The sequence below is a fragment of the Dunckerocampus dactyliophorus genome, chromosome 6 (assembly GCF_027744805.1).
Source record: "Dunckerocampus dactyliophorus isolate RoL2022-P2 chromosome 6, RoL_Ddac_1.1, whole genome shotgun sequence".
NCBI classification, from domain to species: Eukaryota; Metazoa; Chordata; class Actinopteri; order Syngnathiformes; family Syngnathidae; genus Dunckerocampus; species Dunckerocampus dactyliophorus.
The window spans coordinates 26770054-26782692 of record NC_072824.1 but is presented as its reverse complement, the minus strand read 5'-3'; the positions used below and the strand labels follow the sequence as shown (position 1 = coordinate 26782692).

Sequence of the window (12639 nt, the reverse complement as noted above, 5' to 3'; positions counted from 1 at the left end):
TGTTTCATGTCTACAGGGCTCTAATAATGTTAAGCCCCGTATTTAGAAAGTCATAAATATGTTTTCTATGCTCTAACTACAAAAATATTCAGTTTACTAATACTGAAACCTACTTCACGGAAATTCACTTATGGCAGTTGGGTCTGGAACCAATTAACTAAGGGATGAATGAGGGACAACTGTATTCCCATCAACTAATACCATCCACCCAGTTTCTCTACTGCTTGTCCTCACTAGTGACCCGGGTATGCTGGAGCCCATCCCAGCTGACTTAGGGCGAGAGGCAGGGGAAATGATACCATATTAAAGGGAAATAAAAGCTTGGGTAGAACATCACTTTGGTTTGTCCAAGTGGTGTTGCTGCATAGCTTCATGAGCATGTTGGGTAACCACACACAAGACCAATGCACTGTGACATTAAGTATCACAATTTTATTACAAAAATTAAATTCTTCATCTCTCAGATTTGCCATGCTTGGAGCATATAACAATGCAGTAAAAAACCCACGCCCAGAAAAGATAGTAAAGCAGAATTCAACAATGCTTTCACAGCACTCTGTCTTTCATGCTGTTACTATACAGATACTGTAACATTCCTAATACAGAGCAGTACAAACACCTGCGAAAACATGTCCGATGACAATCTGAAACAATGAACTTAACCCAGCTCAAGAAAAGAGAGAACAGAAAGCAATAAACACTGAATTTGCTGAATATTCGTACCAGCCCAAGGCACCCAGGCTTTGTGACAATGTTGGCAAGTTGGCGACATTCTTACAGAAAGACTTGAAGCAAACAACAAATAGAAACTGACTTTTGATGTCCACTCATGCCCTCCTCTCCTTCCATTCTCCTGGTCCGTCACAGTGCAAGTTCCGGATAAGCCGGACAGCGTAAAGGAGGAGGAGGAAGCGTTACCACGCAAGACTTCTCTTCACAGCGTCAACCGCTGACGAGAATTGACAACAGTTCCTGTCTAAACAGAATCAGGTGGGAGTGGTTATGTCATCCTCGCTTGGATGGTGCCTTGTCCAGACACAGGGTGCACATTTCCAGCAGAAGAAGAAGCCAAAACAAAGAGCTAAGTTGTGCTTTCACTTGAACTGAATGATTTTTTTTTCTTCAACATGAAAACTGTTGTTCAGCACATAAATACTTCGGAATGGTAGAAATCCCAGATTTAAGCTTTACAACTAAAGTCAAGATCAACTGGCGTCTAAACAAACATCAAATGAAGACAAGAACGACAAAAGCTCAGAAACACACAGAGGCCTTTTCTTCTCCCTGGGCTGAAATGCAGTTCAGTTGACTGAACGACAAGGCTCAAATGACCATTTGGTCGCTCCGCCAAATATTTCAATGTTGCTCTCCATCCAAGAGAAGACGTTGCCAGTCGGCGCTTTGCTGTTGCAAGTTGCCAGGTTGTAAATTTCGGTGATGGAAAGCTTCCTATTCCAGATGTTTAGGTTCGCTAACTCGCCGACGAAGGCTTGTGTTGCATCAAAGCCTCCTCCCAGTATGTCCTGTGAAAGGAGACACAGGAAACACAAATAGATTTATAACTTCTAATAACACAAAGCGCGCTTGCGTTACAGAGAAGTCTGATTGGTCCTTTTGCATAGCATGTTTCACTGTGTTGTTGCCGCAGTTTCTAGCTGGTTTTGTGTAAGAAAAGTGATGTACTTGGGTACCTGGCTGGGTCTAATACATGATGCTTGCCCCCCGGTTCCCCAAAAGCGATAAACCTAGGGGAAACAACTGCACCTGCTCTTGTCCCAGGACCAGCACCCCCTCAGGTTTGATGGGGTGATATGGTGCCAGATTTTCCCCACTTCCCCTCATCACACCGTCTTGGAAGGCCTCCCACATCCCATCCCGTGTGGTCCATGTGATGCAGAGATGATGCCATTTGCCATCATTGATGAGGAATGGCAGCTTTGCAACCTGGAGCAGACACATTTGAGATTCAGGGCATGACTTAAAGGTACTATTAGTCACAGGTCACAGGTCAGAGGTCTTTCTCTCTGTACGCGACCTAAGAGGCTGCTAAACCTAAACACTGACATCATCAGTTCTCTTGCAGTTACCCATGGGTTCCCAATCTTGCTTAGGGTCTCCAGAACTACTATTTTATTAAAACCAGGATTTGCAATGCCATTTTGAAACTACCATATGTCTCAAGCATTTCTGCATTCAAAATAACAGTTTCTGAAACTAGACGTTCCGTGCTTTCTATTGATCTACTAGTACTCACTGAAGTCCAAGGGACTGCGTCACAACAGCTCCGAGAAAGACCACGCTTTGATACAAAGCAGAGTGGGGGTTTGTTTACAAAGGAGAGTAAGCCTGTCTGGAGGGACGTGTAAGAACGTCCAGACGACCAAGCTTTATATGACAAAAGTTGTGCAGAAAAGTGATATTTTGTTACAGCTGGTTTTCGTGTTTCGGCGTGTTGCTGCATTTTAGCCATGTTTTTGTCTGATTGCAAACATGTGGAGGGGGTCAATTCACAGCTGATTCAAGGAAGAAGGAAACTGTCTGAATCTCAGGAAGTACTAAAGACTAAAGACAAGTAAGTATTGAAGAAATACTGGCTCAAAGTTCACATACTCTTTTTATAGTTGATACTTCAAATGGGAAATCCAAAATTTCCCATTTGTGTAGTTTCTGGGTGCCTTATTCTGTAAAACCCTGTAAAATAACATTTTTGAGTTGGTCTGTCATTACACCAGGATACGTATAATGACAGACCAACGCAAAACTGTACACTGGTAAAACACTTCAAACATGCAGTAATGCAAAACAACTGCCACGAGAAGTACAGTAGTCCCGAAAATAGGCATAAACACGGCATCCATCTAATCCAGCCAAATTTTGGAACCCATGCAAGTCCAAATGTTGCAGCTGACATACCTTGTCATTAATGAGAAACTCCATTGGGTTGTTGCCCCATTCGATCAGCACCAGCTCATTGGCCTGACCAGGGACGGCGTACGAGAAGGGTGTCCCCACCCCTGGTGAGGCATTGGATTTGATCCACAGACACACGGTGAAAGAGTACATCTCAGGCAGGCTCCTCTTGGCTTTGGCGTACATGTAGTTAGTTCTCAGGGGGAACGTCAGCTGAAACCTATCAGATGGCCTGTCCTTGCCTGGAGATGAGATGAAAGTCAAATGTGAAAATCTCACCTTCCAAGCAGTGTGTTTTCATGCACTGAATGAGTGTATTTAAGGAAGCAACAAGGCTGATTTGCATTAATCAATCCATCCGTTTTCTATGCCGCTTATCCTCATGAGGGTCTCGGGGTATGCTGGAGTCTATCCCAGCTGACTTCGGGTGAGAGGTACACCCTGGACTGGTCGGCAGCCAATCGCAGTTAATCAATAATAAAGGATTGAATTCATGCAGTGATGCATGGTGAGGGGAGACATCTTTTCTGGTCTCAGTGCACAAGCTCCGCCTACCTATCATGGTGCCTTCCGGGTTCTGTTTGTCAGCATGTCGGCAATAATGTTGCAGAAACATTTATTATACACCATGACTTTATACAGCAATGTAAGTGTGACATCATCATTCTTGCTATTCGGACAATAAAATGCACAGAATTTCATATGGGGGGGCACTTGCAGGACCGCTGCATCCTGAAGGGGTCAGGCGTGTGTGAGCTGGAAGGTGCTTGTCTCTGCAGTCATTCCATAGATAGGAAAAGCCAGCGTTGTTTCATTGAAATAGACAAAGTGCAGTGCTGGCTAGAGCTAGATTGACAAACAAGTGAAATGCAAGATATTTTTATACTCTGCTGAATGCATGAATAACTTTGGCTGCCACGATGGAGGGTTATATACCCAAGCTCACCAGGAGGTGATCAGACTTTTACAACAAGGTATCAGAAATGTTCCTGGAGGAGGAAAGCCTACAATTCATCGGCTGTACTTTATATCACTGGTTTAAAGTAACATTTTAACATTTGGAACACAGATAAAAGGTAAGAAGACGAATGTTTTTCAGTTAATCATGTATTTTAAATAATAAATGTGACGGGAAGTATCTGAAAACAATTTTAAAAGCTGTATTAATATAAATAAAAACTCCAAAGGAGTCAGTGCCTCAGCAGCCACGAACCTCAGCACACTTCACTGAATTCATGCAATACGTTAATTTATTTATTTGTAAAATCTGATTTAAAATATGTATTTGTTTATTTACTTATTTATTATATATATCTACAAGCGTATCCTTGTGACCATCTTTCTTACAGATGTACACACACACAGACAGAAAAATCCTAATTCTGAATAATCTGTGAATTTGCCTTTTTAGGATTTGTGTTTTGGTCGCCACACCGCAAGAAGTCCCTGTGATGACGTCCACACCTTCTTGTTCTCCTGGACTACTCATTAATAACAGTACCTGTCTTGCTTAAAATATGCAAAAGTCATACTTGAGGAAACGTATGAGTTTAAAAAAAAAAGCCGTCATCAAAGTTGTTTACTGCCTTTGTTTGTGTAGTATGTGAACTAACTACTCATATTATCAACACAAGCGTGATGAGACCGATATTTTGACTCTATACGTATTTTCACAAATATCCGTGTTTTTTTGTTGCGTTGTTAGTATCGGTACACAGTTTAGATTATACGTATATTTTGTTATATTGTTTCTCTTTGGGGGTAAAAAGCCAAAGGACTTAAATGCGAGCCAGTAGTAGTTTTTGCGTTTGTGTACTTGTTTTGCACTATTTGCTCTAACAATTGTATATAATAAAAGGGAATAATTATATTATTTTGTTACATGATCTTATATTGTATTTATTGTATATATTGTTACATTTTTCAACAAATTAAAGGCAAAATTTTTCAAGCACCTTGAAAAATGTCAATTACAAAGTATCAGTGGTCGTGTTTTTACTTGTAATGGTGGCAGTGGTATCCCATCGATGCCAACATTTACAGTATCGGCCAACCCTAATGTCAACCGCTGCTTGTACTGACGCCTCACACAAACGACCAATCATACGCCTTCTACTTTTTCTTCTGTAGCCGCGTGTCGCCGAAACAAAACGAAAAGTAACAAGTAGCCTCGACGTGTCGGAGTAAAAGTGTCAGTTTCTTTTGAAATTAAAGTAAAAGTAAACAGAAATAGTAGAGTACAAACATTGAAGTATTTGTACATTGTACAACACTGCGGAGTACACACGCAGGCACAGAAAAGTTACAGAAAAGTGCTTGTGCGTGTGAAAGCGCTGTAACCTTTACAGGTGAACTTTATTTAACCCTAAACTTGAACTGTTTCAGGAATTCTTGCACAACTTGTTCTCTAACAGGTGAACTTTTTTTTTGCTTGTCACAGTCTGCCTTTCTGGGACGCTTACGATCTATCTGTATCTCTGTTGCAACATGCGCAGTGGCCATGTTCCTCCTGCTTCACGCATCCATTGCTAGCTGCGGCCTTGGTCTCATGATGTCAAATTGTGAACAGCCTGATGAAGAGGTTTAAATCCCAGTTGTAATTGAACCAGGTCATTTTCTGGTCCACTTATGGATCACACACCTTTCGGGATTTTTTTTCTGTTCAGCTCCAGGATAGAGAGCAGCACGTTCTACGAGTACGGCATAGAAATATTGTACACTCGGACATTCAAAAGTTTAGAGATGGTTAAATTAAGTTCACCTTGTAGAGCCGCAGTATGGAATAATGGTGCAATATGTGGTACATTTTCACGTCATTATGTAATAACGCTGCATTTTGTGATCAAATTCTTGAACGCATTTTGTAATAACTTCAGCAATATGTAATGAGTTAGTACAAAACACGGCAAAATTTTGTAATAGCTTTTGCAATTTGTCATAATTTTATGATAAAATTCTTGAACGCATTTTGTAATAAATGTTGCCGCATTTTGTAATAACTTATTACATAATGCAAAAAGTTATTACAAAATGCGGCGTTGTTACATGATGACGTGAAAATGTATTACATTATTACATCTTGCGGGCCGCACGGTGGCCTAGTGGTTAGCATGTTGGCCACACAGTCAGATCGGGAACATCTGGGTTTGAATCTCCGTTGGTCATCTCTGTGTGGGGGTAAATTGTCCGTAGGTCTATATTTGTCTATATTTGTCTATATGTGTCCTGCGATTGGCTGGCCACCAGTCCAGGGTGTACCCCGCCTCTCGCCTGAAGTCAGCTGGGATAGGCTCCAGCATACCCCCGCAACCCTAATGAGGATAAGCGGCATAGAAAATAGATGGACGGATTAGTATTTCATAGTACTACACTGTTTTATTAGTTTTCTTGTATTTTTAAGTGTTGCGGGCCAATAAAAAGTGAGCTCCGGGCCTTCAATGACCCCCAGGCCACACTTTGGACACCACTGAAAATGGCTAGTCAGCAAGAGTTGTGGTTGCTCACTTTTAAAAAAAAGCACTGCCCCCTAGCTTTTGGTAGAGAATTGCAAGTCACAAACTCACCTCAGCCTGATCTCATGAAACATCCCCCAACAGCACACCTTACAAAGCTAAATCCCAAGTCGTTTACATATTTGAAGGTTTTTCGAAAATGAATGCAATAATTTCCATGGTAACTACTTAAATTTAGTAATTCAGTTTAATTCAATTACTTTTTGGGAAAATAACTCGTACCTTTGACTAATAATTACGGTTTTCAGTCCTGTAATTTGCCCAAGACTGGTTTAACACGGAAATTGAGCTGGTGAGTGTTAAGATATGCAAAGCAATGCAGCTCTGCTCCCTCTCAAGGCGATGGATATGGATGATGCAGCAGCAGCAAACACATTTGAGCCCATGAGAGTTGATCAAGTACAGTATTTTGTTTCTAGAGGACGCAGCGTCCTTGAGCCATCAGACATCAACTTGATTTCCAGAATTGCCAACGCACCTTTCTCCAGGTCCGTGATGCGGTGATGCAGTGAGGTGAGCGTGGACTCCACTCGGTTCCGCTGCTCGCTGTCATTCCTGGAGCCACCCTTGGCTTCCTCTAACGTGTTGACCCGGGACAGGACCTGCTTCTCCATGTCGTCTATCTTGTTCTGAAGCAGATCCTTCAGACTGTTGGCTTGCACGGTGTTATTCCCTCGGCTGTAGTGCTGCAGCGCACAGCGGGAAGGAAGCTTAGATGAGAGTGAAGACGTTATCTGGTGCAAATCCACTTTTAAATCAGGACGCGCGTGGATGTTTATGCTCTGCGTCAAATTACTGCACTGCTTCCCCGTATCGGCGCTCACATTGTCCAACAGATGTATCCAATATCCTGCTTCTGTAAATACAGTATAGCTTTTGCACTGCTTAAAATGTGCGGCAAATGAACCGTAGGTGTGTTATTTTATGGAGTTTGCAACTGCATTGAACGACGCTGCATCACACTGAGTTTGAGATGGGCGACCTTATCAATAAGTATACGATTGTAATCAAACATTAGCAACGGCTCTCATTGTTCACACTATGAACTACATGGGGTCTAAACACGTACAAAAAAACATATCACACAGTTATTAAAAATACAGTATATACATATAATAACGATACACATTTTCTAATTTTATCGTAATATATTATTTTTAAAACGTTTGTATTCATATTTTTTATTTTAAAACAATATTATTTGTTTATTAATTACAGTAATTATTCATTAAATACGTGGGCACAAATACACACATGTACAACTATTTTAAAAAATATTACATTTTCGAAATGTAATATTGAATATGAATAAATAATGTAAAAAATGTATTAAATGTACTATATTTATATTATGATTACATATTTTTATGTTAGTTTTTTTATTTTAATATAATTATTGCATGTATTCTTTATTATATGTCCAGGCTTATCGGGACACGCTGTACAACCACAGTAATTAACATATTGCCACTTTTGACACAGCGTGTATCATTAGATTGTGCAGGGGTACCTAATAAAGTGGTACATTGTTTTAAAGTTGCCCTATAGGACGTGTGGCTCAGCTTCCACACCAAAGTGAAAGATAGCAGAGGCATACTGTAACTTGCCTACCTCCAGGTTCTCCAGTCTCTGTTTTAGAGTCTGTAAAGTGTGTCCCAGCTGGGCCAGGGTCTCCGCAGTACCCCGGGATAAATCTCCCATTGTGTTCTTTGCGCCCGGCCGCCTCCCACCCGGTGCCCCCGCCGCTGGGAAGCTCTGACTCTCACAGCGACTCAACTTGGAAGTTAGCTCCCTGATTGTCTCCTTCTGGTTCATGATGGTCTCCTTTTGCTGCAGCACGGTCTCTCGCAGCTGCATGACCGTCGTCTTCAGGTCCTCTGCCGGCCCGCTGTTCTGCATGGTTGCCGCGCACAAGTCCACATCCTTGGGCACCGACGTGCAAATAAACTGCGTCTGTCCCAAGTCTTGCGCCGAGCTCTCCGCCAGCCAAAAAAGAAGAAAGACTTTCCACGGGAGTCCGTCCATGATTCCACTCGCGTTTGCACTGGCGAAGAGAGGATGGAGATGAGATGTTCAGCACCACGGAGCTGTCCACTGAAGCTGGGACTCGCAGCAGCGCTTTATATAGCGAACGTGACGCAACTCCATTCACCGCAGCTCTGAGGAGGCGCCACTCAGTCCAGCCCCTTATTTCAAGTCGTGCACGCTGCGTGGAACACTTACCCACGCGGCTGATGGCTATGAAACACTCGCCTATGTGGTCCACATCGCATCAACAACGATCTGTTGAAATAATCTCATTCACACACTCAAAAGTATGCGTTTAAGGAATGAATCAGTCATGTGGACAACTTCACAAGTAACTGCAGAAGGCAATTTGTGGCGAAATGCTGATGAGCTGAAGCTGAACTGAAGAAATGCACGGAAAATGTGTGGAAAAAGGAATTTGGGGGATGAATGAGGTGAAAGTTTTCACGTACACTGAAAAAAGAAACTAGCCACTTAATGGATTTATGTAAGCGTTTTAAGTGTATTTAACACAGTTGCTTTATGTTCTACAGCTAAACGTAACGGTATTGAGTAAAAACTACATGATATGCAGCGAGGGTCCATAAACTTGTGTTTTATTGTGTGTTCGAGTTGGGATGAAGTTACTCAATTATGTTGTGACATGAAATATCGCGATATCCTGCGCGATCTTGTTTTGCGCTTTGCATTGTGGGCAGAAGAGGTCAACGGTCACAGTCATGTCCAAGAGCTTGTGGAGCTACAGGCTGCTACTTTGGTTGATAAGTCTGGCTTTTCTTAATGAATAGTTTCAAAATGTCAGCTAAACGTATATTAATTTATTGAAAGTCACGATGTAATGTTAAATAAGCGCCGTGAGCTTATTTTCTCTTGCCAGTTTAGCGCTGTGCTTCATTTGAATTTGAGCTGGAGCTGTGAATAGTCCTTTGTTAGCTCAGCAGCACGGCTAATATACGTTGGTGTTCTGTTTGAATGGGTTTTTCTATCTAACCATTGGGTTATATTGCATGCTAACTGCACCATAGACTTAGTGACATTTTTAACCGCCTCGGGATTAGTAAATAGTCGCATCCAAGCGGGAACGTATTACTGGGTGAAAACGATGCAATACACAAAGTTCACCTTAGTGTGGCGCTGGTAACATGCACAGACACAACCACGTGACGCCAAGAAGAAAGAATGCGTAAAAGTCCGTCGTCTTCCGGTTGGCCGGCTTGTTTAGACTGGCAACAAAGTGGAATGACTTTTGCCAGTCATTTAGAAGCATAGGACAACAAAATACCAGGAGAATGTCGACTGGGTGAGTCATGCCAGTCAAAATATTCAGTTATTATGACAGCCGTTTGCAACGCTCACTTCTGGTCACGTGACGGCGACGGGGTAGCGAAGGAGCGGTGACGTCATTGTTTTATACAGTGTTGGCCCCTTATTGTTCGTTTATTAACGTTGTCAATGATTGCTCCACATATGTTTATTGAAATAAAATTTAGCAATGACAATAATGTTTTTGTCTGTTTTGCTGCAGATTGACAAACTCCCCATATTAGAAAGAGTCAGCTGTTGGATCTTGGGCTCAAGTGTTTGTGGCTAGAACAGAATGTTTGGGGTTTGTTTGACATCCCTATCAGCAGTGTCGTCCATCAGCAGTGACTTAACCCCCACTTTGTCCCATGAGCCGAGTTCAGGTCGGATTTCGGTGTTGAAGAAGGTAGTTCCGGTTAGTTAGTGGGGCCACTTAAAGGGATAGTTGGGATTTTTTGTGCTAGATTACTATTTTTACTGCTGATGGCGATGTCATACAATTTAATGTCAAAAAAACTATCCCTTTTTTTAGTAAAGAGTTTGGCTTCTCAAAACAATATGGATTCTTGCGTCGCAGTCGTCATCCCAACACCTTGGTGCAGCAGTACAAGGTGAGTGTTACTGGTGAAGAGATTGTGCCTTTGCTTGGACTGTTTAGTCAAGTCAGACGTTTTGTAGACCTCATTTAAAAACAACCTCAGCTGACCAGAGTGCTGTACATGGAAAAACAGAAAATTATGACTAAAATAAATGGTAAAGATGGATAAACGTGTGTGTGTGTGTGTGTGTGTATATATATTTATCAAGAAATGTCACTTATTTATCTGGATGTCCTTATGTTTTAACAGGACAAGACTGAAGCCACTGCACTGATAATTGGGAACTTTTGGCAAGTGGAAAACAGCATGAATGTTTTGATGGTGGAATGATTTGAATGGGTTAAGAAATGTAGGAGAATGGCATTCATTTCTACCAGCCATTCAGTTCATTTTCAATGGGAATGCTGTCGTGGAAAAATGTGGAATTATGGAAACGTGGGAAGATAGAAACATTGTGTCCTGAATGAGCTGATCATTTTGTCCATAAAATGGTTGGAATCCCATGAATGAATTGTGTGTTAAAAATGGGGCGGAATAAAAACAATAAGTAGAAGAATTTAATAATAACATGTAGTCAGGTGGCCTCGTGGTTAGCATGTGGGCCACACAGCCAGAAGATCTGGGTTCAAATCTCTCTTGGACATCTCTGTGTGGAGTTTGCATGCTCTCCCCGTGGTTTTCTCCGGGTACTCCGGCTTCCTCCCACATTCCAAAAATGTGCATGTTAGGTTCATTGGCAACTCTAAATTGTCTGATTGTGTGAATGTGAGTGGCTGTTTGTCTATATGTGGCTGGCGACCAGTCCAAAGTGTACCCCTCCTCCTGCCCAAAGTCAGCTGGGATAGCCTCCAGCATACCCCCGCAACCCTAATGAGGATGGACATAGTTTTACATGCCAATATTTTTGGCCATGGCTGTATAAATTAGGCTTATTTGGTTGTATTCCATCCAGGCATGGCCAAAAACACTGGCATCTTTGGCATGCCGTGTGAACGCGCTTCAACATTCAAACAGTTAAAAACTGTCGAGTTGTAGGCCATGCACTTTCACCAGTGCTGAATTTATGTATAGAATGATGTGTGACTGACCCCAAAAGTAACGTTTCCAGATAGAAGACATCATAATGGAGCTGCTTTATGCACAAGAGGATTGGAAACGTCCTCGCGAGACGCCGTTATGTAACACAGTAACTTGACATTAATGCACAAGACACCTGAGAAGGAGTAACTCTTGTTGAGAATGAATCATCAAAGATGTAAACCAGAACAAATGTCACAGAAAGAGTCAAGAAACGACAAAGAAATTGTATTGTACTGCGTTCTCCTGCCAAATGAACACAACTACTCAGAGACGCATCGATTCCTGGTCGAAAACGGCGTAAAACCGTGACCACAAACAGAGGTTGAGGGTGCAATGTTTATCATTCGGCTACGTTTCAAGAGGTTTTTCCCACACTTGTGCATGACGACTCAGCAGACAGCTGCTAAAGGCGGGAGGAAAATTGACCTGTAAGTCCACTTAATTTGTTTAATTATTGACCCGGGGTGTGTAATCAGCATGAGACCAAGCTTAAGGCAAGCAGCGGGACGTGTAACGGATAGTTATAGACAGACACGCACACCATTCTCCTCATGTCAGCAGAATACCTTCATTAGAGCTCGGAACCTTCGTAGGCATCAACAAGTGACTGCATTGAGTGCATTGTCAGGTAGCAAGGTTTTTTTCTCATTAAACAAGTCAGTGTGGTTTGTCATGTCACACCAATAAAAATGTGCCACAGTGCAATATGATCTAAATTATATACACTGTAAAAATACTACTTGACAGAAGTAGCAAAACAAAGCGAAACTAACGAGCTTTGCTACTTACTGGGATTCAAACGACTTCCTCCCTTCTTGAAACAGTTGTGTGTTGACCTCCCTGACATGTTTGCAAACAGGGCAAAAATGTGACAAACAACAAGGAGAAACATAAGACCAAACACGGAAATGTTGGATAAAATATTTCTTTTCTGCAAAATGTGCCTCTGTCCTCGCCACACAGGCTCACCCTTCTTTGTAAACAAACCTCCACTCTGCTTTGTATCAAAGCCTCATCTTCCTGGAGCTTCTGTGACGCGGTCTCATGGACGGCATGTATGTCAGCCTCGAGTTTCAGAAGTTGTTGGAATTTTTTCAAATCTGCAAATAATTCAAGACTTGGTGTTAAAGGCGTTTAACAAAAAAAAGCTGGTAAAGTTGGATTAAAAGACTTACCGTCGTTTGCCCATGTCAGCTGTAGTATGTCAT

General features: G+C 41.9%; 1 protein-coding gene and 1 long non-coding RNA gene across 3 annotated transcripts; one reads left to right on the top strand and one right to left on the bottom strand.

Moving 5' to 3' along the window:
- Positions 1–401: 401 nt before the first annotated feature.
- Positions 402–8529, bottom strand: LOC129183336 (neuronal pentraxin-1-like). 2 transcript variants are annotated; one of them, XM_054780453.1, is made up of 5 exons: positions 8034–8529; positions 6901–7108; positions 2914–3152; positions 1765–1944; positions 403–1523 (listed from the first exon to the last, which is right to left on the bottom strand). In XM_054780453.1, the coding sequence occupies exons 1-5, from the start codon at positions 8445–8447 to the stop codon at positions 1302–1304; spliced, it is 1263 nt and encodes a 420-aa protein (XP_054636428.1). In that variant the 5' UTR covers positions 8448–8529; the 3' UTR covers positions 403–1301. The 2 variants fall into 2 exon arrangements, with proteins under 2 accessions (XP_054636429.1, XP_054636428.1); XM_054780454.1 differs by lacking the exon at positions 1765–1944 and having other exon boundaries at positions 402–1523.
- A 1386-nt stretch (positions 8530–9915) lies between these two features.
- On the top strand, positions 9916–11313 carry LOC129182377 (uncharacterized). Its single transcript, XR_008570634.1, has 3 exons — positions 9916–10167; positions 10285–10363; positions 10601–11313. It is a non-coding gene; the product is annotated as an uncharacterized LOC129182377 (long non-coding RNA).
- The last annotated feature ends 1326 nt before the right edge of the window (positions 11314–12639 follow it).